General features: G+C 36.6%; 1 protein-coding gene across 1 annotated transcript in view; it reads left to right on the top strand.

Annotated features, from left to right (window-relative positions):
- Positions 1–27,800, top strand: part of LOC140139603 (cAMP and cAMP-inhibited cGMP 3',5'-cyclic phosphodiesterase 10A-like) — a 148,933-nt gene that overhangs the window by 46,824 nt on the left and 74,309 nt on the right. The window contains exons 4-5 of the mRNA XM_072161308.1: positions 12,014–12,106; positions 23,090–23,290. Coding sequence (XP_072017409.1) covers positions 12,014–12,106; positions 23,090–23,290 — 294 coding nt within the window. The remainder of the gene's footprint in view (positions 1–12,013; positions 12,107–23,089; positions 23,291–27,800) is intronic.

Genomic DNA, 27,800 nt, shown 5'->3' with positions numbered 1-27,800 from the left:
ATGTAAAATAATGTGTGCTGATAATGTTTCATGAGCCTCACATGGCTTTTCAGTTCATTCTTTCAAGTGGTTTACTTGAATTACATTATGACGTCTGTTGCATTGATTTTGAAAAGGCAAAGTATGTTTTCCCTGATTACATTCTCAGTCAAATCTATATGTTAACCTACAATTCCAACATGTTGCAATCCAGCAGTTCTTTACCTTCAAATATATAAACATTTAATAAAAACAAATATGTAGGTTAGAAATTGCATCGCCCTCATTTTTTTCTGGGGCAATGTAATTGGGGCGTCTATTTTCTTGTACTTTTCATAATGCACACATTTGACCTCCTTAGTGAAACAAGTAATATCCATACACCCCCTAGAAGGAAGACATGACCTTGATCTTCCATAATATGGAAATATGAAATCTACACCCACCTGTAGCTGTGATTGTCTTGGTCCCAGCCAATTTGTGTTCCTCCGTCACTAAACCATCTGGTGACAATCCCGATAATGATGATCACTGATTGGTATAATTAATTTTCAAATAAAAAGGTTTTCAATTGGCTATGGCTGATAAATTTAGGGTGTGACTTGTGTAAATGACACAAACATCATACTTTGTAGATACCGCAAACACAAAATGTACGCTAGCTTGCAGCCACTGAGGCGCCAATCGTCTGATATCGCCTTTCATGTCATCAGCGACTTGCAACGCATACTCACATACATTGTGTTGATTAATACGGGGATTTATATCACCGCAAGGCTGTCCACCAACTTGCCTTATTTGGTAACACAATATTTTACGGAGTTAATTCAGCCAATCAGGAAAGACGTTTTATGAGGTTGTCCCCAGACGGTTTGTTTAGTGACAAAGGAGCACAAATCGGCCAAATTTTGCCGGTATATTCTTTAATCTCCCGTATGAATTTAGCGACACTTGGATCAAAACTGACAGAGGCTTTGATTAACTCACATGTATATATACATGGTCACATACAACATTTCCCTTTTTATAGTAAGATTCTGAGTTAAATATATTTAGCACACATTTTAAGAGTAAATTCTTAGTAAATCCTTGGTGGTATTTAAAATACCCATCCCATCCTGCTAATTAATTTACACACAAAACAAATTACCAGCATATCAGGCACTTAACAATGCTAAATTATGAAACTTGATCTTCATCCATGGCATTGTCTTTTTTAAAGACATTTCTTGTTGCTTGTGACTCTAAAACACCCTCCTGAAGGACAAAAAAGGACAAGAGGAAAAATGGTAATTTGTATCTCTATTCAAAATGGCAGCTAATACAGGGCTCAATTCCAAAATTGGATGAATATGGTTAAAAACCATCTAATTGTATTCCTCTCATTATGATTAAGAAAAAGTATAGTTTGATCTATCTCTGATGCACAGTTCTTGAGTTCAACTATTCAAATTGACAAGATCTCCAATTCATTATTTGACAAGATTACCCATTTCATTTTGACAAGATTCTGTTATAGTCGCCTACTGCATGAAAAGACAAACTATTCAAATTTGAATTTTTTGGTCGTTTTTGACAAGATAAAAGTATTCAAATTTAATAAGTTGGGTAATTTTTGACAAGAACTTTTTTTTATAAAATGACAAAACAATCTTTAGCACAGGCTCTGTGCTGGACGCTGATACCTATGATCTATGATATTCCACTAACAGTCAGACGCTCGCTGGTCACTGCGCTTACTATTCAAGGGGCATCGTGGTTTGTGAACGGGGCCCGTTCTAGACAATCTTATCAAATTTGATGAGTTTCTTGTCATTTTGATGAGAATGTCTGATTCCTTTGAAGAGAAATCTGTTATGTCCCCATCTGAATAGTTTCCCCTGTCAAATTTGACAAGTTTCTATTAAAAAATGAGTAGATCATTTTAAGAGTATAAGACTTAAATGATATTGTTAGTAGTAAAGTATATTTTCAGAGACAGACTATTGGGTATTCAGGAATAAAGTTGTATGTGATCGACATTCCACAGTCAAGTGAGCCAATGCCTGAGAACATTTTTGTAATTTTGTATGCATACACTAACATGACAGTGTGAGACTGAGAGGCAGTAACGTCTATGTTTGAACATAGCGCATAATTTATATGCATATAAACGGGCAACTCTATGCACAGTGGTTAGATCGGGCAATTTCAGTTGAAATCCATACACCCTTATGAAAGACATGACCTTAATCTCCCACACAGGGAGTGTGAATTTCAAATGGAGTCACCCATTCAGATAACCCCATTTGAAATTCACACTACCTGTGTAGGAGATTAAAGCACAGTGGTTAATGTAGCTGTGTACTCTCAGATACGCATGTAGTAAAAGTGCCATAACTAAGGCAAGACATCAATGAATCTCAATATAAGTACAGTTTTGGTGTAAAAACAACAATTATGAAGAAAATCACAAAAAAGTGAATTTTTGGCAATATTTGTTCGGTACAACATAAAAAAAAACACTCTTTCCAAAAAATTTTGTTTTGCTTTTTTCTTAATCTTGAGGCACCATTCCAAAAACTTTTTTTTATAGTTTTTTGATATTGGCCTTATCTTTTTAGATATTGACCATATAAGGCATTAAAATGAACTTTTTAAAATTCACAAACGCCTATTTGCACAAAATGATGCCTAAAATCGGAAATAGACCAAAATATAAAAAAATGAGAAAACCGTTTCTTAAGTTGATCATGCTTTTTATGATGAGCATAATTGCTTACCTATAGATACTGTATTTATTGAGTTATCGTGTACCTAAATCGTCATTTTACCGAGAAAATGAACATTGAAAAAAAGACCGTTGAAGTTTAAAGTGGTCACATTTTGCACTTTGATCAAAGCTTACAGAAGAATGCGGCAGTTCTTGTTTTTCTACCTTACATTATGTGAACATCGGGTAAATCCACAGCCCCTTGAGAAATTTGGGCAAAATCTATTCATATCTTGATGTTTAAATCGAGGGAAAGAACTTGAAAAAATTCACATTTTATCAGCTAAAACGGAGCCATTTGACCGCTAGGTTTTTGTGAAATAAGTGCTTACGTGGTGTTTCCATAAGATGCGCCACAAGCATGCAGATAAGCGTCACAGTATGCATAGCGTATTTGTGCGATCGTTGTTGCGCTGCGTACCCCTGCTGGTACAACAAAGATTTTCTTTCCTTTTAAATTTCAAACACGAGTGGAATAGTGAAATAAAATCCTTAAAATATTGCAGTTGGAGTTTACAAATCTTGATTGTCATTCTTTTTATTTATAAAAAACATAACAAAGTACAAACATATCAAAAAAACTCAATTTCGCGAAAGAAACAATGTCTAGAGTACACAGCCGCGTTAAATCGGGCAATTTCAGTTGAAATACATACACCCCGTATGAAAGACATGACCTTAATCTCCCAGACAGGGAGTGTGAATTTCAAATGGAGTCACCCCCCGGCCCCCCAACTCAACACAAAAGTTGACAACCATGAGAGTTACCAAATTGCGCGGAAAAGGGGTCACTTTTTGGCTCTGAGCGAAGCTAAAAGGGCCTAACTGATCGCAAGAATTAGAGAGCCAATTCGGGCGTTGGTTTTTATGCTAAGGATGTTTGTCTGTTTGATATTTGGTCTTGAAATTTGTTTCTAAATTTTGCTTATTTATTATTTAATCGATTGCACTCCAGGTAGATTTCAAATACTGTCAATAAAATGAGATTTTTTGGTAAAAAAGCCACGATGAACGAGTTGTTTTGTGGTACCCTGTGTGTGCTAGAGATTATTTTGGTCTGTATAATTTAAGTCTCGTAAAAGTGACGGAAACCAACGGAGGGTAATTTCTTAAGATTCAGTTTAGATTCAGAAGTTATTTACTATTTCATAACTTTTCTGAACAATTTCTTTACAATTTAAATAAAGAAATAGTTGAGGAATGTCAAAAATGGTCAAGAACATGTCTGAATCTTGAATAAATCTGAACTAATGAATCGGGTAAATGAATTTCCTAGTGGACTATTTTTCCTTGCGCAAGTGCACATATTTTTGTGACCTCAATTTTTGTGCAAAACACGGACCGAAAGTCATGAAAAATTTTCGTATTTCATCACACTCATTGTAGTTTTGTTAGAATATAGTTTTAAAAAGTCAATTTAATCATATTGTGGACATGATTCTGAGGGAAAATTATATTTTCAATGAGATTTTACTTTACCCCACTTCGCAATATTGAACAATTTCCGTATTTTTCCATAGCAAAAACAATCTAAATAAATGATGTTCCACTTTGCACAACAATTTTATACTTCAGAATATCAAAGATTGATATGTTTTCTCTTGAAAAACAACATGGTTTTTAGGCCAGGACTTCTTAAGAAATTCAAGACCAAGGTTTATTTGATCGATGTTACGTCGATGGTCCCCGATCTCGCCATGATTTTGGCTTGTTTTATGTTTACAATCAGGAGGTCATGACCTATGGCGTATTGATCGATTCTGATTGGATGGTCTCAAGATCGTCACAGTTATGAATGAATAATTCACAAGGTCATTAGGGGGGGGGGTGGCAGTAATAGAAAAGGTCAAAATAATGTTGGATAATGAACATAATAATGTACATTATAATAATAATAATTGAATTCAAATGTGACTGAAATTAGTGGTTTCAGAAATCATTGATTGCAAGTTGCAAAGTTTCATTTTTTACTATAGGCTGTACAATATTAATCATGAGCTAAATTTTGAGAGAAATCAAAAGGAATGGCAAGCGATCAATGACAGCAGGGGGTGGGGAAATCACTTTTTTTTAGTATTCCCTGATCAGAAAAAAAGTTACAAAGATCAATTATTTGAACCGATGGCTGCTTTCGGAAACTAATAACAACTAGTAGGCCTATGGGCATGAAATTTGGTAGGTACAGTCAACATTTATAGCCAAATTTTCGGAAGGTCATTTCGGGGTCACCAGAGGTCATCTGAGGTCAAATTAGTAAAAACTACTGGATGGGCGTGAAACTTGGTGGATACAGTCGACATTGGAATCAAATTTTTGGAAGGTCATTTCGGGGTCATCTGAGGTCAAATTAGTAAAAACTGTCATATGGGCATGAAACTTGGTAGGTTCAGTCAGCGCAAAATATGGTAATTAAGTACCTAATTTGCATAATTTATGCGTAATAAGCAAAATACCTTGTGAACAGATTATCTGGAGATCTGTATGGGGTACAGTGACGTAACTTGGTGGGGAGTAGCGTGGCCAGATGTTCACGACCTGATTAGATTATCAGCGCAAAATATGCTAATTAAGTACCTAATTTGCATAATTTATGCATATTTGATGCGTATCAAGCAAAAAAACCCTTGCGAACAGCTTATCTGGAGATCCGTATGGGGTACAGTGACGTAACTTGGTGGAGAGTAGCGTGGCCAGATTTTCTCGACCTGATTAGATTTTCAGCGCAAAATATGCCAATTAAGTACCTAATTTGCATAATTTTAAATGCGTATTTGATGCATATCAAGCAAAAAACCCTTGTGAACACCTTATCTGGAGATCCGTATGGGGTACAGTGACGTAACTTGGTGAGGAGTTGCGGGGCCAGAGGTTCTCGACCTGATTAGATTTTGAGCGTAAAATATGGTAATTAAGTACCTAATTTGCATAATATATGCGTAATAAGCAAAATACCTTGTGAACAGATTATCTGGAGATCCGTATGGGGTACAGTGACGTAACTTGGTGGGGAGTTGCGTGGCCAGAGGTTCTCGACCTGATTAGATTTTCAGCGCAACATATTTTATCCAATTTCGTGAGGTCAAAGGTCACATAAAAGGTCAAAGGTCAACTAAGGTCACCAAATCTTTTAATAATTTTTAATTGTGCATCACATATTCAAATAACAGCTTGATCGGTCATGTAATTAAGGAAATAGACGACTTTAAGATAGTCGCTTTCCATGTAAAGTATAGCAAAGTAGCACTTTCAATGAGTGATAACTCGTAAAGGAAGCATCTTTCTGTTTTGATTTATTACTTTGATGAAATAGTTCTTTGGTATTGCCAAATTTGATTGCAAATTTGTAAGGTGGGCCCCTGAACCCCAGCCATTTAAAGCCAAATTTTTGGAAGGTCATTTTGGGGTCACTAGGGGTCATCTGAGGTCAAATTAGTAAAAACTGTCGTATGGGCATGAAACTTGGTGGGTACAGTCAACATTTCAAGCCAAATTTTTGGAAGGTCATTTCGGAGTCATCTGAGGTCAAATTAGTAAAAACTGCCGGATGGGCATGAAACTTGGTGGGTATAGTCAACATTTAAAGCCAAATCTTTGGAAGGTACTTTCTGGCCCAACAGGGGTCATCTGAGGTCAAACTAGTAAAAACTGTCGTATATGCATGAAACTTGGTGGGTACAGTCAACATTTAAAACCAAATATTTGGAAGGTCATTTCGGAGTCACCAGGGGTCATCTGAGGTCAAATTAGTAAAAACTGTCGTATGGGTATGAAACTTGGTGGGTACAGTCAACATTTAAAGCCAAATTTTTGGACGGTCATTTTTGAGGCCACCAGGGGTCATCTAAGGTCAAATTAGTAAAAACTGTCATATGGGCATGAAACTTAGCACGGGGGTACAGTCAACATTTAGAGCCAAATTTTTAGAAGGTCATTTCAGGGCCACCAGGGGTCATCTGAGGTCATATTAGTAAAAACTGTTGCATGGGCATGAAACTTGGTGGGTACAGTTACCATCAGCCAGATAATCACTGTCACCATAAAGCACAGAGCCACAGCGCCATTGGTGCTCTTGTTTACCAGTAGCAAGGACCTTGAAATTGGCAAAATAGGGGGTATTTAATTTGCACTGCCCGTAAAATTTGACAGTGAAATTAGCATAATAGGGGTATTTAATTTGCACTGTCCGCGAAATTTTGATAAAAGGGGTAATTGAGAAAATCCAGAAATTTTATGTCAATATTTAGTGTCATTGGTAAGGGGTGTTTGAAATTCTAATCATTGAAAGCGGGTGTTTGAAATGCTAGTCATTGAAAACCGCAAAAAAGGGTTTGTTTTTGGCCATATTTTGTCCTCGATTTTGCATGAAAAAGGGGGTAAATTTGATGAAAAATCATTGCAAAAGGGGGCTTTTGAAAGATTTGGTAACTCTCATGGTTGTCAACTTTTGTGTTGAGTTGGGGAGCCGGAGTCACCCATTCAGATAACCCCCCCCCCCCCCCCCCCTATTTTGCCGGGGGGAGGTAGCTTTGCTCCAAAGCCAACCTATTTTCCATCCAGTTGAAAGAAAAAATGAAAAAACCATGCCATATGCCCTCTGACACTAAAGTAAAGACCGGCTGGCGCGTCGGTCAGTGGACTTTCGCGGTTGGTGTGTGGGGTAGACCAATATCTCAGGTAGACAGTGATCTTTACTGCATAGTGGTCCTACTTGACTTGTTGGTGACTTGCCTATAGTGAAGCTTGCCTTTGGCAAGCTCTCTACAAATACATGTACTGCTGGGTGATGCATGGGAGTGGTATTAATTTTTTACAGAATGGATTGGCCTATATACATTTTCTTTACTAATACTAGTCACTTGCTTGGGTTTATTTTACTTGGGGATCTCTGGATCTTCTAAGGTACTGCGAGGGCTCTGATCAAGAGCTACAGGGGGGGATGGTCCATACAATCATCCCCCCCCCCAATGTTGAGACCTGTATATGGGTTTCTGACCAAATTAACCTTATATTTGGCCATTTTAGCCAAAAATTGCAAAAAAAATTTGCGCTATGCACGAATTTATCCCACTTTTGCACCATATTTAATTAGTTTAGCTTCAAAATGGCAAAATAAAATTAATCTGTGTTAGATTCACTTTACTTTAAAGGGGCATTTTGTGATCCACAGCCTCATCCCCACACTTTTCTCAAAAAAAGTTTAGATTTTTATATCTCTGGAAACCTCTTGCTATATAATGTTTATTTACAAAATATTTCTTGCAGATTAATTCGTTTAGCAAAGATATTGTGAAATTTGAATTTCGTTCTGGTATACCAGAACGAAATTACAACACATTGTCTATGGAGCAGTGTAATACACATAATCATGCATAACTCATAAATGCAAAATCGAATCAACTGAAATTTTGGGAATAATCTTTTTTCGTGGATATCTAGTACTGAAAAATGTCATAAAATGAGGACGCTAGGATCACAAAATCCTCCTTTTTTTTCCAACCTCATCCCCCCCAATGTCAAAAAGAAATCTATGCCACTGTCAAATTTCTTGAAAAATTGGTACATTGATGGGTCCACTTCCAAATTCTCAGCAGCACACTCCAACCCAAACCAAATTTGAGTACCCCCCCCCCATGTCAGACAGAGTATGAAATTTTATTGGCTCATCTCTTACTTAACCCACAAATCCTGGAAAGAAATGTCTTTATTGTACTTGTATAACCTGTATTACTTGGCTTCATTGTCACAGATTAGTTGTTTGGTAAGGAAATCAGCAGTTAGGTTGTCATTCCTTGTGTAATCTTTCCTTGCTGAAGCCATATGTGACATGATCAAGGGGAATGAGTCACATGTCGGCCCTGGTCGAAAATGAGTTTAAACAGGTTTCTAAAGAGGACATTAAGAGCTTTCAGAAACTGAAAACCCCATGTTGATATGACTTTTCTTTCTGTAGTTACGCCAATTTATCAATCGCTGAAAACAATATAAAACAAAAGAATTTTAACACCTTCTTTGCCAATATCTCAAAATCAATATTAGCGACATCCGACTCATTTCCCTTGATCGTGTCACATATGACTATTGCAGTTGGAATCTATATCCTCTATGACCCTGTACACATTATGGAATTTTCTTTGTTCAACGACGATTGAGCGAAGATTAAAAATGTTATTTCCGTAATGTGTACATGCAGGTCTTTGTTCAACGAATATTAAAATCGATTAGTTCAATGAAGCAAAAAAGGTACTTTTGACGAAACAATTCTTAATTTGACAGAGGTTATTTTGTAATGTGTACACTGGCTTCATTCGACGAGGTAAAGTGATCATGTGGCAAGTGACAATTGCTAGACTATGTTCAAGTTCATATGTACCACATCTGTGTGTATCGATCAACTTACATCCATTTCACTAAATTTCAGCATTAGTTTTACCCATTTAGAAATTGTTTTAAGAGTTTAATCTGTTATGCAAGCAATATAGTATTGATACATTGGCATGGCTGACAATATTCACAGTAAGACCGGGACAGAACGTTAGACGTTTATAATAGTCCTTTGATCTTGGTTGATTTTTTGTTTAATGTGTACGGTACAAAGTCTTCGTTTGATCTTCATTTAGCGCAAAAGCTACATCAAGATTTATTTATCTTAGTCGAATGACAAAATTTTCTAATGTGAACAGGGTCTATGAAAGACATGATCATAATCTTCTACATAGGGAGTATGAATTTCAAATGGAGTTACCTGAATGGATGACACTATTTGAAATGTACACCCCCTGTGTTGAAGAGTAAGGTGATGTCTTCCATAGGGGGTGTATGGATTTCAACTGGAATAGCCCATTTCTTGTGCACTCTGTTCTTGCTGAAGCCATATCCGCCGTGTGAGTACAACAACAACATTGTATGTTACATTTAGATTAGATTGTACAAAGCTAGTCATTGCATACATTTAACATTTTAAGCTTATCTTTAAGCGCAAGTCGTAATTAAATACATTTTGATTAAGCAAAGTAAATGGAAAAGATGTGAATGGACACCACGAATCAGCCGTAAAGTCGGCCCCGGTCAATTTTGTTTTATTTTGTGTTTAGAAAATATATATCATTATAAGCTGGTATATCATTTGACTTCAAACGATATCCAGAAGCGGGGTTATGGTTTGTTGAACTCTGTTCCTTCAACAAAATTGTACCTTTTTTTGTTTCTACATGTCTCTTTTTCCACATTGCTGGTAATAAATACCAAACAGTCATACCTGGCGGTCATTTCAAATCATCCCCAAGTCAACGAGGTTCAGGAATGTCCTCTCATTGTTAGTTATACATACCTAGACAAAATACAATGCTTTTGTTATCCACCACTTGAATAGGATTTAGACAAAGCAAACAAAGACAACTATTTAAGGATTCTATAGAAATAGGTAGAAGCTTATTATCCTCTTCAGCAATAGGATTATTGATTGGTTTGATGAGATACTTGTTGCACCAAATTGAGGTATACCTATGAATATGACCTTCACACACATTTTACACTGTAACTCAGAATACAATTTGCAGACTTTACGGCTCATTCGTAGTGTCCAGTCACATATGTCATAAACTGCACTTTCTTGTGAAATCGGAAGTCAAGTTTATGTGAGTGTACAAATGATGTTCTTGCAATTACAGAAAATTGACTTCCACTGTCTGTGTTGGACAAATGGTATTTTGTTTTTCAATTTATTTGTTCCTTATATAAAGCCTGGGCATTTATTTGACTGTAAATTATATCTGGAATTTTTTCATTATTTCTCACTTACACTCACGGCATTACAAAACATATACAAAGATACATTATGTCACCTGCAATCACAAAATGAGTATCAAGTTGTCAGTTTCAGGACATTCTGGCTGACTGAGTTCATGTTCTTTGTTTGCCGCAGATCTTTGTGAATGGCTCATTGCGCCACCATTCACAAAGGACATACAGACGCACTTCTGGCTTGAACAGGTGCATGCTAAACAAAAGCACCAACGCAACAACCAGGGCATTTCGAAACTACTGACTTGCGACTTTTACGCTCTTTTTGTGGTAGCAGGTCACATATAATAAAAATAACAATAATAATGATTAAAGAGTTTAACTTCAACACTACACTATTTTTCGCTCACCTGGAACGTTTTCATGATGGTGATGCTGTGATGGTATCTTGTCTACGATCGGGATAACCTTCACTGATGCTCTTATGGGTATAGCTTCCAGAACTCTGCGGGAATATTCTTTTTGTTCCCATTCTAGCACTTTTACATTTTCCATCAAAGCATCACCATCTGCTGAAGACGCTCTTCGAACTTGTGAAAACGTTCCAGGTGAGCGAAAAATAGTGTAGTGTTGAAGTTAAACTCTTTAATCAATTTATCTACCACTACGTATGAATATCCACTCGTATAGTAAACAATAATAATATTTGACAATAATAATAATAAAGAAACAATTGCCAAGTGTCAAGCAAAAGTGAAATTATTTATTTTCATACTGGCAGAAAACGTTGTTTCCAATAAAGGAATGCCTGCCATTCTTTTGCTTGTTTTGTTCTTACACCAAGAAAATGTTGATTTCTGTTTCAGAAGAAACTATGCGATGTGATTTCAAATTTGGTACATATTGTATTGAAAGAAAAATGTTTGGTAAATATAAAAATACCCATTTCAGTTTTAAAGTTCTACTGTCATTGACTGCTTTGAGCACACAAAATTCTTCCTTTCAGCAAAATGGACTAAAATGTGCAAATGATGTTCTTGCATTCAACAAGGCACAGCATCAACATTTAGGTAAATACTGTAACCACTCAGGTATAAGCCCACACCCCTAGATGGCCAATTTCACTTCAAAAATGGGGTTGGGCTTATAACCGGGGAGGGCTAGTACTTGAATTTAGAAAAATCATCCCCATTTGTATATGCCCAATGTACCAGTAATTTCTACGATCTTTGTGTGGAATGTTAATTATCAACTGATATTTTTTTTATTTGTTCTTAAATGTGAGAGAAAAGCATTTATTTGGTTTAAGAACGTAGCCAAAATGTAGTATTGGGCTTATAGCCTATAGTGCACCCTTGTTCCCAGAATGTTTTGAAAAAAAGGGGGTGGGCTTATACCTGAAGGTGGGCTTATACCTGGGTGGTTACGGTAATTATTTTTGTACATATGGTAAACAAACAAGTAAAAATACGCCTTACAATGATGCATTCACTCTCAGAAGTATTACTAACAATGTCAAATATGTTTTTGTTTTCTATGTAGGTCATGGCACCTCACTCAGTAATGGGTTTTCTAGATATCAACGACATTTATTAAATAATCACCACCAAACAGCAGAACCAGAGAGTTTACCAGGTAGGTGTACATTTTGACCTTTGACCTTGACATCATTTCTCCTTTTGACCTTGACATCATTTCTCCCAGTGGCATACTAGACACAATTTACAAGGTGGTAATCGTTGTCGTCCCGCTGAGCTGGTCCTTACCTATTTATTTGTAATAATGTGTCTTTATTTCTTTTGAAAGTTATACAAAGATAAAATCTATGTAGTTTACTACAGAAATTTCACATCAATTGCAAAATAAAATGTCTGATTTACACAACTCGATGTTGGCATTTCTTCAAACCTGGTTTTCTCGAAAAGTTGTTTATTCATGGTGCCCCACTATACGCCACTATAGAATACAGCCGACACATTAACACAATTTGATAGGGCTATCTTCAGAAGATAACAGCATTCACACAATCTGACTATCTTCAGTAGATAGCAACAGGAACAAAATTTGATATCAGCTATCTTCAGTAGATAGCAAGATTAACACAATCTGATATGGACTATCTTCAGAAGATAGCAACATTAATGCAATCTGATATGAACTATCAGAAAAATAGCAGCATTAACAATGTGATAACTGATATGGGCTATCTTCAGTAGATAGCAACATTAACACAATCTGATATGGACTACAGGCTTGGGATATAGCAGCATTAACAATGTGATATGGGCTATCTTCAGTAGATAGCAACACATTAACAAAATCTGACATGGACTACCTTGGGAATATAACAGCATTAACAATGTGATATGAGCTATCTTCAGTAGATAGCAACAATCTGATCATATGGACTACCTTTTGAAGATGTCAGCATAACACAATCTGATACGGATTATAGTCTATATATCTACCTCCAGTCATTGGCACTAGCTTTTAAGTTCAGCGTGTGCTGAGCGTTGTTTCTTGCGTGTACATATGCACCAAGTAACGCTAAGCTAACACAGAACATGCTGAGCTTCAAAGCTAAGTGCCGCTGACTGGAGGTAGATATATAGACTATATCTTCAGGAGATAGCGACATTTTGTGATCTGATAGTGATATGGATTATTCTTTGAAAGATAGCAGTATTAAGCCTCATCTAACAAGGGTGGTAGATTTTCTCCTATTGCTGTAAAAATGCTCAATTGTCTGTCTATCTTTTACATTCATTTTAGTAAAAAAACACTGACCCAACCACCTTACCCAGGGTAGAGTAGGTTGTCCCAACTACAAGGGGGTGTTGAGGTCCAGGTACATATTTTGGTCCTTTCTGGTAAAATATTGTGTTATAATAATGATTTCCTGCATGAGCAAACATTTTCTATGATTTTTATCCAATTAATCTTAATTGTTTGCAAATTGTAGGAACCGTGATATGCGATCTCTGAAAATTGACTTTTCAAACTGTTTCATACACCAAAATTCTAACTGAGGAGTTTCTACACACAAATTTGTGCATAATTGTCTTACTGTGGAGGTTTTTGTATCACTAAATGAGGGTTGCTTGCCCCCTCTATGGCTCAAAGACATTGTTTTTGAAGCTTATCCATCCGTGGAGTGATCACAACTGCGGAGCTCTCCACAAGTATGGTATGTGTATATTGTATAATGTGCACACATCCACAGTTTGAATGCATATCTACAAGTACATCAGGAAATTTATTATGATATCGAGAATTGCCTGTCACACATGATCGCACACAGTGACGTAGGCAATCGGTCGGACCTCATCTGGCCAAAACATATCGACCCAGGTCAGCATACGGCCATATCCTTCTCGACATGCTTAGTAGCCGGCCAGGTCCGTAGAAGATATTATTCTTGTGATCCACACACTATGTACACATATATACATTTGGCCACATTTTATTATACGATAAATACGAATTTATTAAACCTGGTAACAAATATTCTCTAGCAAATGGGTTATACGATGGAACTGGTAGACATATTATAAATTCGGGATATTAAATATCTTCCTGACCAGCCAGATCTGCGCATGGTCAAAGACGAGGGTAGACGAGTGTCAGGGAACCGATGCAAACTGGCTTAGTCTCCACATCAGCCAGTTTGGTTCCACCCCTCCACAGGGAGCGTAACCTGTGTAGGAGACTAGGTCGGACCTCATCTCTTCGCATCGACTGTGACCTTTAGTCCCCGACATTGCCCTTATGTCACTCACATCCTCCTTAGTATGTGTCCTTCAGGGGTACTACACCCCTGCCCAATTTTGTGCCTATTTTTGCATTTTTCTCAAAAATTATAGCGCATTGGTGACAAGTAAGATATGTATATTATAGGGGCAAGGACTACAACTACTGCACTCAAAATTTTATTTTAGTACAGACAACAGTTGTGGAGTTACAGTCAAAAATGAGGGAAAACCAATATTTGATCAATAAATCAATAACTACTTGCCGTGAGTTGCTGAATTTTCAGTGTAGTAGTAGTAGTCCTTGCCCCTATAATATAAATTTCTTTCTTGTCACCAATGCGCTATAATTTTTGAGAAAAATGCAAAAATAGGCACAAAATTGGCCAGGGGTGTAGTACCCCTTAAACTGAAATGAAACAGCTGATGTTAGAAAAGTCTTAATTACACCTCCAGCAAAGCATTGTATCAGTGACATCTTGTTGTGAAACCATTGTCTTCTTAATTAGTGTGGAAGGCTATGAAGACCTGTTATTAATTACTGAGTAAAGATTTATAAATACAAGATGAGCAGTTGACACATCTTGTTGTGAAACCATTGTCTTCTTAATTAGTGTGACAGGCTCTATGTAGACCTGTTATTATAATTACTGAGTGCAGATTTATAAATACAAGATGAGCACAATAAGGCAATACACATTAGAAATCAAATATGCAATGTGGTACTGTACTTTCTGAAACGGACAATTTTCTGGACATGTGACACCCACGGGCGCAGACATAGCATTATGGAATGTGACCCGAGCACAGCGGGTGGTCTTCCAATGTATTTGAATAGGAAGAATACCTCATTTGATGCAAAATCAGTAACTTATGCATAAGTTAATAATATTATGGTAAGAGTTTCCGTAGATAAATATTTTTTTCCGTAGGTAGTTATTTTTGAAATTACGTTTTGATGATATTGTGAAGAAATTAAGATTTATAAATTTGCAATACACAAATTTCTATCGAAATTGCAGCCAAGATTACTATTCAATTCAAAATTCACCACGGGGTCAGAGATCAGGCTCGAGGTTACACTTACATTGATACGCATTGATCATGTGTCCAGAGAATTTTCTCTTGAAAATATACCCATTAATGTTGACTGATCATGATTAGTAATTATAAGACAAATGTGACCCGATCTGATCCACTCAGGCCAAAGTCATAAATGTTGACAATTTAATTACTACCATTACTAACTTGCTCAGTACCTACCTGTTTTTTCTTTTTTTTTTTTGCCTATATCTCAGTTTCATTATTGCCAACTTTTGCCTGATTGGACCAGATCTGGTGGCATAATGCAAGATGATCAGTTGACACATTTATTTTATTTATTTATTTATTTATTTATTTATTGCACTTTATCACTGGCACAGAATTACAAAAATATAATATTGCACATAAGTTACATCAAAAATTACACAATATCATAAAATGAACAATTTTTTTTAAAGTCCAGTGAATGGCTGGAGCGAACAGGTGCAATGCACCTCTAAGACCACCCACCAAATCCAAAAAGAAGGAAGGAAAAATAAATTTGAGGGAAATGCAGGTTTAGTTAAATTTGCCTGCAATTTGGACAATTACAAAAAAGAGGTCCAAGTGCAAACACAAGTTGCATCAAAGGTGCGAGCAAATTTGGACTGATAGAACTCCAAAACTTGTTGCTTAAAAATGAAGCAACATAATTTGTTGACCTGATAATACTAGGCAGCTGGTTCCAAATGGGCACCAAACGCTGAAAAAAGCCCATATTGTGGCACTCCGTTTTCGAAAGCTGATTTACCAGCAACAAAGGATCAGAGGAAAATCTGGTGGTGGGACGGTCTTTGTTAGTACCATTAAAAACTACATAATCATCAAGATCTTCTAACATCACAATGAGGCAATAAACAGAAAAATCAAATCTGCATTAATGTACTTCAATGTGGTACTTCCTGAACCAGCAACACATGTGAACAAGCAAATTTATTGTGTTGTGTTCAGTATAAACAAACCGCTTCAAATGATTGCAAGCGTTTGATCAGAACTCTGGTGTACACCTGCACATGTCTAAATAAATGAATAGAGGCACTCACGATTATTTATTTATTTAAGTGTAATTTATTTATTTGTTCGTTTAATTTTTTGTGTTGTGTTTAGTATAAACAAACAAGCAATGCCAAATTAATTCTAAAACATACATATTTTGTGACCTTATGTTTGATTTTTTGGCCCCACTTTGTGTGGGGGCCTATTTTATCATCCAAATGGTTGTTTGTTTACCTGCTGTCTGGTTGTTAGTTTGTTTGGCTGGCTTAAATGCAATAACTGATCAACTTCAAACTTGGTATGGTGATAGGATATGGTAGCCTAATGTGATGTATAGTTTTGTAGCATGTTATTTGCATATTTATGAATATTAATGAGCTTATTTGCATATTTTGCTTAGATTTTCATTAATCCACTCTGCAGCTTAAATGCAATAACCGATCAACTTCTAACTTGGTATGGTGATTGGGAGCATGGTGAAAGGGAGCACGGTGGCCGAGCGGAACGGGCTACGACTCATAATCGGAAGGTTGCGGGTTCGAGCCCCGGCGACGCCATCGTGTTGTGCCCTTGAGTAAGGCACTTTATCTCGATTACTCCTCTCCACCCAGGTGTGAAATGGGGAGCTGTTATGAATACTGTCCATTGAGCGCCGCCCAAAGGTATGAGCATGTCATGGGCATTGTATGGCAGCTGACATATTCTAACGACGGCGGAATAAATGTAAAGCGCTTTGGTACATGTTCACATGTGAAAGGCGCTGTATAAATACCAATATTCATATGGTGGTATGATGTGCTGTATAGTTTTGTGTCATGTTTTTTGCATATTTATGAATATTTTAATTAAAATTAGCTTATTTGCATATCTTGCCTACATTTTCATTAACCCACTCTACAGCTTAAATGCAATAACCAATCAACTTCATTATTATGTTTTCAGGGTTATTAGGAGTCAAGAAAACCTAATAATGATAATATTGATGGCTTATTATTTGCATGATACCATAACATATCGGATTAAGTCATACAAATATCGAACTACGCCGTTGGCTAGTCCGATATTTTTATGACTCATCCGATATGTTATGGTATCATGCTCAGCCATCCAATATTATATCAAACTTGATATTGTGATAGTATATGGTAGCCTAATGTGCTGTATAGTTTTGTGGCATATTATTTGCATATTTATGAATATTAATGAGCTTATTTGCATATTTTGCTTAGATTTGCATTAATCCACTCTGCAGCTTAAATGCAATAACTGATCAACTTCTAACTTGGTATGGTGATTGGATATGGTGGTATGATGTGCTGTATAGTTTTGTGTCATGTTATTTGCATATTTATGAATATTAATTAGCTTATTTGCATATCTTGCCTACATTTTCATTAATCCACTCTGCAGCTTAAACGCAATAACCAATCAACTTCAAACTTGATATTGTGATAGTATATGTGGCCTGATGTGCTGCATAGTTATTTACATATACATATTAATGAGCTTATTTGCATATTATTTGTACCAAGTTACCAACCTTTGTTATTTACACACCTTTGTGTGGGGCCACCTTAATTATGAATTGCGTAATTCTAGTTACTTGGTTTGATACATGTACAGAAATACCAATTTGGAATTGCAATAGAAAGAGATTATTTTGGATTGGGAATAGTAAATAAGAGATTTTGGGTCAATCCCTATTTGATTAATCTAAGTATTACTTTGAATTAATATATATACTGACCTAATGCGATGAGCGGAGGAAGTATAATAAGATTTGGGATTTACATAACATTCTGTTAGGGGTGGCTGTTGTTTTTTGTATTTGTTTGCTGAAGAAGAGTAGCCACACAAAATTAATTCATCTTTGCCATTTTTGACAAAATGAGATAAGATCAGTTTCATAATCTATGTATAAAGCTCTACATTCTGACAAACATTCAAGACATGCATGTCATTAATTAATAAAGTATTATCATTAATTAGGTTTGGCGTATCTCACTCAATGGAATTATTGTGTACAGCATTCCCCATGTTTTCGACGACATAGTGGCGTATCAGTGACATATGCCACTATGTCGTAAATATGTGACATACACCACTATTTAGGTATATCGTGGCTGTGTGGCCAATATGGATATGAATTCAACTATAACTGGCATATCACGTAATCACGTGTCCTATGTCAATTTTGAATGGAGAAGAATTTTTCAAAATATTTGACATACTAGCGTATAAGTTTAACGACTAATTACAATTAATTGGTGAATGACAACAATGTATTTATACATTAAATGTAACTTATATATTTATATTTTCATATCCATTCAAGAAAAGAGGACATTTTAATCGAGGCAATGTATGGCAAACGGTTAAAAGTTGCAAAAACTTCAAATGCAATTATCTCAAAATTGCCATTTTCATGATACACCACTATGTCATCCGAGCGACGATTTAATTTATGTGTGAAAATGCCCTCTTAAAACTTCTACGTAAGTCAGATTTGATGATACAAAATAGACACCAGCCAAATTTTGATCGCCACCATGGGGAAACGGTAAGGGGTAGGGATCTGAAAGTTGTGTTTTCTTCTAATGACTGTTGCTACAACCTTTTGAGTGAAATTAAAGAAATTTTGAGGGGGGTGGGGGCAGGAAACATCTTTTGGATTGACATGGAATGATGACCCTACTTTGTTTTGATGAAAATTAATAGTTCATGGTGAGTGCATAGGTCGCAGCCAAATGGTTTTAAAAGGCTTCAAAAACAGACAAAAGTCTGAAAAACATGATGCATGGTTAGAAAATCAAAAGGTTTCCTTTAGACAATGCTGACTTGGAATACACATTATACTTAAAGGAGTATTTCGTGATCCTAGCATCCTCTTTTTATGACATTTTTCAGTACATATCCACGAAAAAAGCATATTCCCAAAATTTCAGTTGACTCCGATTTTGCGTTCGCGAGTTATGCATGATTATGTGTATTACACTGCTCCATAGACAATGCGTTGTAATTTTGAAATTCAAATTTCACGATATCTTTGCTAAACGAATTAATCTGCAAGAAATATTTTGTACATATTAACATTATGTAGCCAGAGGTTTCCAGTGATATAAAAATCTCAACTTTTTTTGAGAAAAGTGGGGGATGAGGCTGTGGATCACGAAATGCCCTTTTAATGAGATTAATTGTTACTAGTATTCAGAATATCTTAATTACTTTTTGTTTTGATCAAAATTAATAGTTTGGAATACCCATAAGTGCAATATGAAAGGTCAAAATTTTGGGTCGAGGTCTTTGGGGTCTGGAAAAAATGTATGTCTTCAATACAAAAGGTCAAAATTTGCATTATATGGACAATGTTTCCTCCTAGCTGCATGCACTTTAAGTACATATCATTAGATTTATAAAGTTTACTTCAAGGACTGTTAAATGTCAAAAATTTAAATTGTTATAATTTGCCATAAAATTTGTATTATATTGCGAATTTTAAAAGATCAAAATTATTTGATATCAGAAGGACATTCCTTGTATTCAGAATGCAGTTCGGTGTGTCTGATGTTCTCTCTGAGTCTGAGGTCCCACAAAAATACTGTGCAAATGGGATTTTCTCCAAAACTGAGCATTTTTGCCCACATTTGTCCTCACAGATGGATTCATCAAGTCATTTCCATTCTAAATATGTATACTTTTATATAATTTAGACCAACAATTCAGAAGTTATGAGGCTTGATTTTCATTATTTAAATCAATATATTATTGAAAATAACACTTTGATCCGGGACTTTGATGTTTTGCAAAAGTTCAATCTACAAAGCATATACTTTGAAAAGGTGCTTTATAGTTGTTAGTAAGTCAAGTACGTTTTACAAAAGTGTTGTTTACAACATAGCTCAAGAACCAAAGGACCTTCAGAAGTATATCTGCGATATTTGGATTCTTTGGAAGTTCGCTATGAAATGACCAATGCAATTTTTGCCAAGCTCACTACCATTCGCAAGATGCTGTGAACTACCAAATCGCAACAGTTTAAAATAGTTGCTAACCTTAAGACCACCATTAAGGCTTTAAATAAATAAATAATAATAAAAACTAGACTTAGCTGTGGTCTAAGACCACGAACACAGCCGTGTTGTGAAACCTTAATGACCTTTGACCCAAAAATATATGAAAACCCCATAGACATTGGCTAATGTCAATGTATGCGTGCACGTGGCATTACTTTGCCATGTTATTTGTGGCAGAAGGGGCATTTTGAAGGTTTTTCGTCTCCGACCGGAAGTGACACCTTACTTACCTTTGACCCCAAATATGTGTAAATTGGCTAATGTCAATGTATGCGTGCACGTGGCATTACTTTGCCATGTTATTTGTGGCAGAAGGGGCATTTTGAAGGTTTTTCGTCTCAGACCGGAAGTGACACCTTAATTACCTTTGACCCCAAATATGTGTACACCCCATAGACACTGGGTAATAACAATGCATGTGTGTAAGTGGCATCACTGTCCTACGTAATTTGTGGGAGAAGGTGCATTTTATAGGTATTTCATTTTATACTGGAAATGACCCCATAATGACCTTTGACCCCATTTAAAAAAATACCATATATACATTGGGTAAACACAATTCATGTGTGAACATACCATCACTCTCCTATGTTTTTCTTAGCTGATAAATTTTTTTGAAGATATTTCGATTTATACTGGAAGTGACCCCTTAATGACCTTTGACCCAAAATCTGTGTACACCACATTGACACTGGGTAATAACAATGCATGTGTGCAAGTGGTGTCACTGTCCTCGTAATTTGTGGGAGAAGATGCATTTTAAAGGTATTTCGTTTTATACGGAAGTGACCCCTTAACGACCTTTTGACCCCAAATAAAAAATACCACATATACATTGGGTAACTGCAACTCATATGTGAACATACCGTTACTGTCCTATGTTTTCCTTAGCTAATAAAAAAAAATTGAAGGTATTCCGTTTTATGCGGAAGTGACCCTAAATGACCTTTGACCCCAAATCTGTATACACCACATAGACACTGGGTAATTACAATGCATGTGTGCAAGTGGCGTCACTGTCCTCGTAATTTGTAGGAGAATATGCATTTTGAGCTGAAATCACGTTTTAACCCCTGTGGCCCCTCGTGACCTTTGACCCCACGAGTTTCATGTGACATGTAGGGGCACGATCAATGATCATTGTGACCAAGTTAGGTCAAAATCGATGTAAGCATGTGAGTGCTAGAGCAAATGTAATGGTTGACAGAAGAAAGAAGAAGAACTAGACTTAGCTGTGGTCTAAGACCACGAACACAGCCGCGTTGTGACCCCTTAATGACCTTTGACCCCAAAATATATGAAAATCCCATAGACATTGGCTAATGTCAATGCACATTTGCACGTGGCATCCCCCCGGGGTGGCATCACTATGCCATGTTATTTGTGGCAGAAGGGACATTTTGAAGGGTTTTCGTCTCAGACCGGAAGTGACCCCTTAATGACGTTTGACCCAAAATAAAAAAATACCACATATACACTGAGTAACCACAATTCATATATGAACATACCGTCACTGTCCTTCATTTTTCTTAGCTAATAAATTTTTTTGAAGGTATTTCGTTTTATACCGGAAGTGACCCCTTAATGACCTTTGACCCCAAATCTGTGTACACCCCATATACACTGGGTAACACCAATGCATGTGTGCAAGTGGCGTCACTGTCCTCGTAATTTGTGGAAGAAGATGCATTTTATAAGTATATCTATTTATACGGAAGTGACCCCTTAATGACCTTTGACCCCAAATTAAAAAATACCACATATACACTGGGTGACCACAATTTATGTGTGCATATACCGTTACTGTTCTACGTTTTTCTTATCTTATAAAATTTTTTGAAGATATTTTGTTTTATACCGAAGTGACCCCTTAATGACCTTTGACCCCAAATCTGTGTACACCCCATAGACACTAGGTAATTATAATACATGTGTGCAAGTGGCGTCACTGTCCTACGTAATTTGTGGGAGAAGATGCATTTTAAAGGTATTTCGTTTTTATACCGGAAGTGATCCCTTAATGACCTTTGACTCCATATAAAAAAAAAAATCACATATACACTGGGTTACTACAACTCATATGTCAACATACCGTTACTGGCCTATGTTTTGTTTAGCTAATAAAAATGTTTGAAGGTATTTCATTTTATACGGAAGTGACCCTTAATGACCTTTGACCCCAAATCTGTGTACACCACATAGACACTGGGTAATATCAATGCATGTGTGCTAGTGGCGTCACTGTCCTACGTAAGTTATGGGAGAAGATGCATTTTTAGTTGAAATCACGTTTTGACCCCTATGACCTCTGCGTGACCTTTGACCCCATGAGTTTCATGTAACTTGTAGGTGCACGGTGAATGATCATTGTGACTAAGTTAGGTCAAAATCGATGTAAGCATGTGAGTGCTAGAGCAATGTAAAAATTGACAGAAGAAGAAGAAGATCCTGTAAGAAAAAAGACACAGCCGTGACTAACGTCACGGCTGTGTAAAGAAAGAAAGAAAGAAAGAACCTGTAAGAAAAAAGACACAGCCGTGACTAACGTCACGGCTGTGTAAAAACCAATGGATACGATGTCAAAAAGGTCCACTATTTGGCACACAATATCAGAAATAAGAAGCTCTCATGTAAAAAGTAAATTTGTTGGTACATGGTTTGAATTCAAAGTCAGGGTGAACTGATATTCTGAATCTTATTTCTTTATATGTTTGTAGAACCAGTAATACAAGAGCAAGTAAAGCACTACCTCACTGAGAACCCAGCTTTTCTAGAAGATTACGTCCTCAGCCATGTTCACTCGGAGGAACTTGAAAGGTGGCTGCACATACTACAAGGTCATAGGTTACGACCTTCAAATTCAGCATCAAAAGAGGGCGCAACAGGGAGGAGCTTATCTGTGGCCTCGACAGTACATGGTAAGTAGTATGAACAAAATTGTCATCCCAACTAAAAATGTAAATATAAAATGTTCAGTATATTAAATGTTCAGAGTATACCATATGTCCCCAGGCATGCCAATTTTCAGGCTTTTGCCTCAGGGGAAGGATTCAGGTTGAATCTTTCTCGGAGGGTGTATGAAATTCAATTGGAACTGCTTAGTATGTTTATTCCAATTGAAATCCATACTCCCCCTGTGGCAGATATTTCCAAAATCTTTCACAGGGGTAGTGTGGATTTTAATTAAATGGAATAGCCCAATGAAAGCATGATTCAAGCAGAACAGATAGCCAAAGATCACTGTGCATGGAGAAACTTTGTAGTCACCTGCTCCGCAGCCAAAGGATGACAATGATGGTCTGTTGTTCTTACTTCATTCTTGGTCTTGAGTATTGGATTTGTTTTGTCAATACTTAAAGCCATATTATAACATTTGCTGAGGAGAACGCCCTCAAAAAATGTTTAAATTCTGGTTTTTACACAATTGTAAAGTACTTTAGTCAATAAAGATACCGTAAAACCCCGTCTACAAGCATATATAGTGTTCTTTATAAAAGCTTAATTAAATTGAAGCAAGCGTTAATATACCAATACAATAGATCGGTCTTAAAATAATACTTGTTTGTATATGCTTGGATCCGTAATTTATTTGCTCAAACTCCATAATGGCGACTGGATTAATGTAGCTTTCATCAGAAGCACACTATATGCTTGTCGACGGGGTTTCACGGTACTCTGCAAAAATCAAGACACTAGGTGCTGTAGTTTTGTCAAAATCCAAGATTTTGAATAAAACGATGGAACCAGCGTTTTATTATTACGATGGAAATATTAGTCGAACACATATGCACAGTACGTACATGGCGTGCGGGATACACATACACACACCCCCGAGGATCGTACCGTATTACAACCACGGAAGTAACATGCATGGGCGCTCCAATTTTCTATGCTTTACCTCACTTGTTCGGCTCAAAATTAAACGGGGACATATCTGACAGTAAAAGCTAACATTTTATGGAAAATAAATACTAGTCTATTTTTACAGAAATGTTATAATATGGCTTTAAATATGATATAGGAGTAAATATTCATACTACTATAGGTAAAATGAATTAAATTTGATATTGGCATGGATAAAGTAGAATTCCAGAGGGACCACTGATCATCTTTGAACAAGATTCAGGTTAAAAGGGTCATTTACAAGATCAAAGATATGTGGGTGTACTATGTGAATAGGGTATATAAAAAACAAGCAAAGTCTTTAAAAAAATGGCATCCCTTGCTCAATGTATTAAGGGTCCTTTGAGATTCATCTTCTGACCTTGTGAGTTTTAAGTGTTTTTCCAGTAGTATATACTCATATACAGTAAGCAAAAGAATTAAGGTACAAGTTGTGTTCACCCCTGCATATCCTCAATAAAGACAAATATGTCAAAATTAAACAAGCAGCCAATACCTGTACTCTTTAGCTCTGATTTAAGACCTTATTTGTTGAAATTGGTTGAGAATTTAAGAAATAGTGATCCAAAACCTAATAATGAAGATATCAAATAAAAAGTTGCACTTTTGTGTTCTAATCAATGAAAGCACGACTTTAGCTTTTCGTGCTAATCAATGAAAGCACGGCGCTAGTTATCTTGTTTGCGAACGCTTTGTGTTCAAATCAATAGGGCATGCAATGTGGCAAACTGCAACTTTTAAATTTGAATCTTCCTTGGGTTTTTTGATCGTCGTGTCTTTATTTCTTGAACAATTTCAACGAAAGAGGTCTTAGATTCGAGCTAAAAGAAGCAGATATTGGCTGTTAGTTCCAATTATGACATATCTGCCTTTGTTTACGGTATACAGGGGTTGAACGTAACTGGTACCTTAATTATTTGGCTTACTGTAGTCAGGGATTTGTGTCTCAAATTGGTATAGTGCATGGATTTGAATCCAGAAAATTGATAATTTACTTGCTTAACATCGTGTTCACATTTTGAGTTACACTCAGCGTAAACTTACACTAACATAGATAAAAATTCAACAAATATTGTCCCTACTCCTACCTTATGTCAACACCTAGCCTACTCCTAGTACTATAGAAGTGGGAGAGAGAAACAATAGAAATAGATGGGGGCCGTAAACAAATGGACATATTCATGGCCTCCTCCACTATTGAAAAAAATTGCTACCCCATCAGATCGCTTCTATTGAGCTTTGGAGAAGACACAAGAGTTGAATGTACTGATATGAAAGGACTATGGATTTTCCCTGAAGACCCCACATTGACATTGTACCATATTGATGCAGCAGTTTGGCCAGGAGCCATTCTAACAGAAGCTGCGTTCACATTGTCGAACGTACGGCCGATGGAACTTGGTCGGTGCAAGTTGCTAGTAGTAGCGGTAGGCGCTGCCAGGAGTAGCGGTAGTGTTCCGCCAGGTGTACGATTTACCCCTGACAAAAGGTAGGAGTATTGAGCTAGGTGTAATCTCCGTCAGGCGTATGTTGCAATGTGAACACTGCTACGCCTGGCACCAGGTGTAAGTTTGACCTTTTTTTTGTCGGAACTATAAAATTACATATCGCGAGGTAGAATAAGGTCACAAAAACACCGGAAGTGGTAGCCGATGTTTACACGTACGAGAAGTGAATGCTTGGTGGAACTGGTCGGGTAGGCTATGTGCTTTGCTAGGTGTGGACAGGCGGTAGGTCCGCAGGGATATGAGACCATGAGTAGGGATGAGTTGGGGTGAGTTTACGCTGAGTATAACTCAAAATGTGAACACGACATGAGGAAGAAAGGCTCACAATGGGAGAAGAACCTGTCTTAATAATCACTCTTGGTAAAGAGCACTCACTCTAATTCAAATTAAGATGGGTCGTTACTCTTTGTTAATATCAGTAATGCTAGGGGCCTCTGACAATATATGAATGAAATTTTTTCTAAAAAGCTTTAATAGAAAAATTGTAGGATATGCTACTAGTAACGGGGGCTATACTTCTCCACTGTTATCTCTCAGTGGCCAGATTCCATTTGAAATTGAAGTTTAAGGTTCAAACTATTAAACTGTGTCTTTAATACTTAAAGGTCCGTAACCCGATCGACAGCATCATCCCCGATTTTTTCATTGTTGATGAGGTTTTGGTATCACATAATAGATACTATTTTTCTCATTACTATCCTGAAATTTGACGCTCCAAGTCGATGTATTTCGGAGAAATCATGAATCACAGCGGTTTTACAGGTATACCAGTTTGTAAACAATAAAAATTACTTCGGATCATGGGAAGAGAAAAGAGCGAACTACACTAAGTGTAGTCTCCTACACAGCCAGTTTGCGTCGGTCTGACACTCGTCGATCCTCGTCGATAGCCACATACAGTCTGGCTCGAGACTACGCTAAGTGCTGAGGAGACGGTCCGCCGTATATAATTAAAACAATTCCTTGATTATTTCAGTTGGTGAAATAGCTCAATTGGCTAGCGCTACCGTTCTTTTACCCTAGAGGTACCGGTTCAAAACCCGGTATCGGAAGGGTTTTTTTTGCTCTCCATTTTAACCCAAACTTTTTTATTTTCATTTGAACTGTACATATTGCAAGGGGAAATATATTTTGTTTCCTTTTTTTTTTTTACGGTACGAAAAAACAAAAAAAAAAACCAAATATTTTCCGTTCAATACAGGCCGGGCATTGCAGCATGTCAGCATTCGTCATACTGAACGGAATTGTTGTTGTTGCATGCCTACCCAGAATGCAATTCACGTATACAAGGTATTGGATTGCAAATTTGGCTATTTATTCACATTTACGCTGAAAATGCTCTCGTTTTTCACAAAGCAGCATAAAGGGGGAGATATTTGATATTATTATGTAATTTTAAAGACAATCCATATCCAAAACCAATAGGGTTACCCCCCTTTAACAAGGAATAACTTTTATAGGATAATAGTTAGCTCTAAAGCTATACGCCACTATGTGAAACGGAAAAGTTGGAAAATCACTCTACGCCACTATGTGTTTTGCGAATTAGCGAATTGTAACATGTCCATAAAAAATAGGTTTGTATTTCTTTTCCACAAAATGTTCAACCCATACGCCATGGTACATAAGGCCAAGTAAAATAAAAAACATGTTTCACGTCCGGATTTTTGAAAAAGAGGAGGAGGAGGGGGCTTTTTATTTTTTTTTTTTATCGCAAAATTGGTATAAATACCCATAATTAGAGCTGTTTTAGCATACACAATAATGCCTGGGAAAAGGAGGAGGCCTCTTTTTATTTGTTGTTCTGAGAGGTAGGCCCCTCTAATTATCTCAAAACCTTCCAAAAGTGTTTCTTGTATATTATCAAGGCTATAGAAAGCATCTCTACTTCCTAGACATATTTTATGAAAAGTTATAACTGAATTTCAAAAAATAAAAAAATAATTGAAGAAATCTCAAAAAAGGAAGCGGGAGGGGACGTGAAACATGTTTATTTTTTTATTTGGCCTAATATGTA

The sequence above is a fragment of the Amphiura filiformis genome, chromosome 18 (genome assembly GCF_039555335.1).
Source record: "Amphiura filiformis chromosome 18, Afil_fr2py, whole genome shotgun sequence".
NCBI lineage: Eukaryota > Metazoa > Echinodermata > Ophiuroidea > Amphilepidida > Amphiuridae > Amphiura > Amphiura filiformis.
Note: the sequence above shows the minus strand (reverse complement) of the source record. Positions and strands in the feature narration are given on the sequence as shown.